Below are 1,703 nucleotides of genomic sequence, written 5' to 3' on the forward strand. Positions count from 1 at the left end.
AAAAAAAAAGAGAGAAAAGAAAAAGTGCTTCTGTATACAGAGACCAATCGCACAAAACTGAATGAGGAAGTACATATTCCTGTAAATAATCTTTAAACATAAGACCACCAGTTATCAATGACTGTGTCACAGCCAGGACTGTTTTGTCCTCACTACCCTCCTTCCTCCCCCCCMAAAAAATTAAAGAGTGCCTCTAATACATGGAAAGCAGGTGATTACTGTAAAATGCAACCAAAAAACATGTTSAGGCAGTAAAGATATTTCACTCAATGAACTATATTTCATCCAACCCAAAGAAAGATGCCATGAGCAGGAAATGCAGCTAGCTGAACATTTCATTTTAAATGCTAATAATTTGGGTACTTCCCTATTTGAGTGTGCTTTACCTGTGAGCCTCCAGTTTTCCCTTTTTTATTATTATTGTTGTTATTCTCTGCCTCGGGAGATTTCTCTCCCTCTGTGGGCATAGTTTCCTCCTTCTTTTGATCTGCAAAAATATCAAGTGTAACAGGTTAATTATTCACCTCCATTTATACAATAACAAAACCTATGAGCATATCTTTTTTGGTTCCCTGCTTCTCGCCTTTACCTCTTCATGAAAACAACAGCGCAAATCATTATTACAAAAGAACGAGTCCTAAGAAACGTGGTTTGAAACCCAACCCATGGGGGCTGGAGAGTTAACACCCAGAAAGGGGAGGTTTGGTTTCCTCTCCCAGAGACAGCAGGAAAAAACCACCCACATCCCTCCTCCTCCTCCTGCCCCCTAAAGCATCGACGGCCACTSAGTGGCCGTCGATGCTTTAGGGGGCAGGAGGAGGGTTGAGCAGGGGAGGGAAAGAGGGAGGAAAAGAGGAATGAAGGAGGGAGGGATGTGCACAGGAGGGAGGGATAGCGAAGAAAGGGGGAATGGAGGAGGGAGGAACGGAGGAGGCAAGTCAGAGGGGCAGGCAGTGGAGGAAGAGAAGAAAGGGGGCATTAGAGGAAGAAGAACAGATGGGTGGAGGGCAGTAAAAGAAGAGTGAGGAAGGGCGCGGTAGGAAGGGGTAGAACGAGGGAAGAAAAGGGGGAACCCGGGAGGGCGGGATAGAGGGGGGATGAAGGGTGGAGGGAGGAGCGGAGGGAGGGGTGTGCACAGGAGGGAGAGAGGGAGGGGGTTACATACCGCTCATCCCGCATTAATGCCCCGCTGAGGCGCCGCTCTAGGGGGGAGGAGAAGGAGGAGGAGGAGGCGGAGGGTGGGGTGGGGGTAGCGGGGAGAAGGCCGGTCGCAGCCGGAGCTGGGAGGAGCGGGCCGGCCTATTTTTCCACGAATGGCCGCCGCTGGGCTGTGGCGTAGCTGCCTCTCTCTCCGCCCGCCGCCGCCGCCGGCCTCAGCCCGCCGCCTTGAGTGACAGCTCCGAGCCGGCCGGGCGGCGAGGGGGGAGGGAGCGCGGCGGCGGGGCGGGGCCCGCCGGGGCCCAACCGACGCCCACTGAGCAGGAAACCGAGCCCAGCCGCCAGCCTCTCGGCCGCCCCTCTCCGCCTCAGCCCGGCTCCCCACGCCGGAGGCAGAGGAGGCGGGTCGGGGGCGGGACGCAGCGCCCCGCGAGCCCGGCCCCGGCAGGCAGCAGGGCCGAAGAAGGGTGGTCGCCGCCGCCGTCTTCCTCCTCCTCCTCTCCTCGTCGCCGGAGCCCGTGCCTGGCGCCGGGCGGGAGGGGGCG

At 56.4% G+C, this 1,703-nt stretch overlaps 1 protein-coding gene across 2 annotated transcripts in view; it reads right to left on the reverse strand.

The window, feature by feature from the left end:
* Positions 1–1,396, reverse strand: part of SP4 (Sp4 transcription factor) — a 22,304-nt gene extending 20,908 nt beyond the window's left edge. The window contains exons 1-2 of one of the 2 annotated variants that reach the window (XM_085307613.1): positions 1,166–1,396; positions 387–487 (exon numbers count right to left, since the gene is read on the reverse strand). In XM_085307613.1, the coding sequence (XP_085163739.1) occupies positions 387–487; positions 1,166–1,172 (108 nt within the window). In that variant the 5' untranslated portion in view covers positions 1,173–1,396. Of the gene's footprint in view, positions 1–386; positions 488–589; positions 761–1,165 lie in introns of those variants that run through there. The other variant, XM_085307615.1, reaches the window with a different exon arrangement.
* Positions 1,397–1,703: the final 307 nt, after the last annotated feature.

The sequence above is a fragment of the Rhea americana genome, unplaced genomic scaffold (genome assembly GCF_003343005.1).
Source record: "Rhea americana isolate MKP2758 unplaced genomic scaffold, rheAme1 scaffold_26, whole genome shotgun sequence".
Taxonomy (NCBI): Eukaryota; Metazoa; Chordata; class Aves; order Rheiformes; family Rheidae; genus Rhea; species Rhea americana.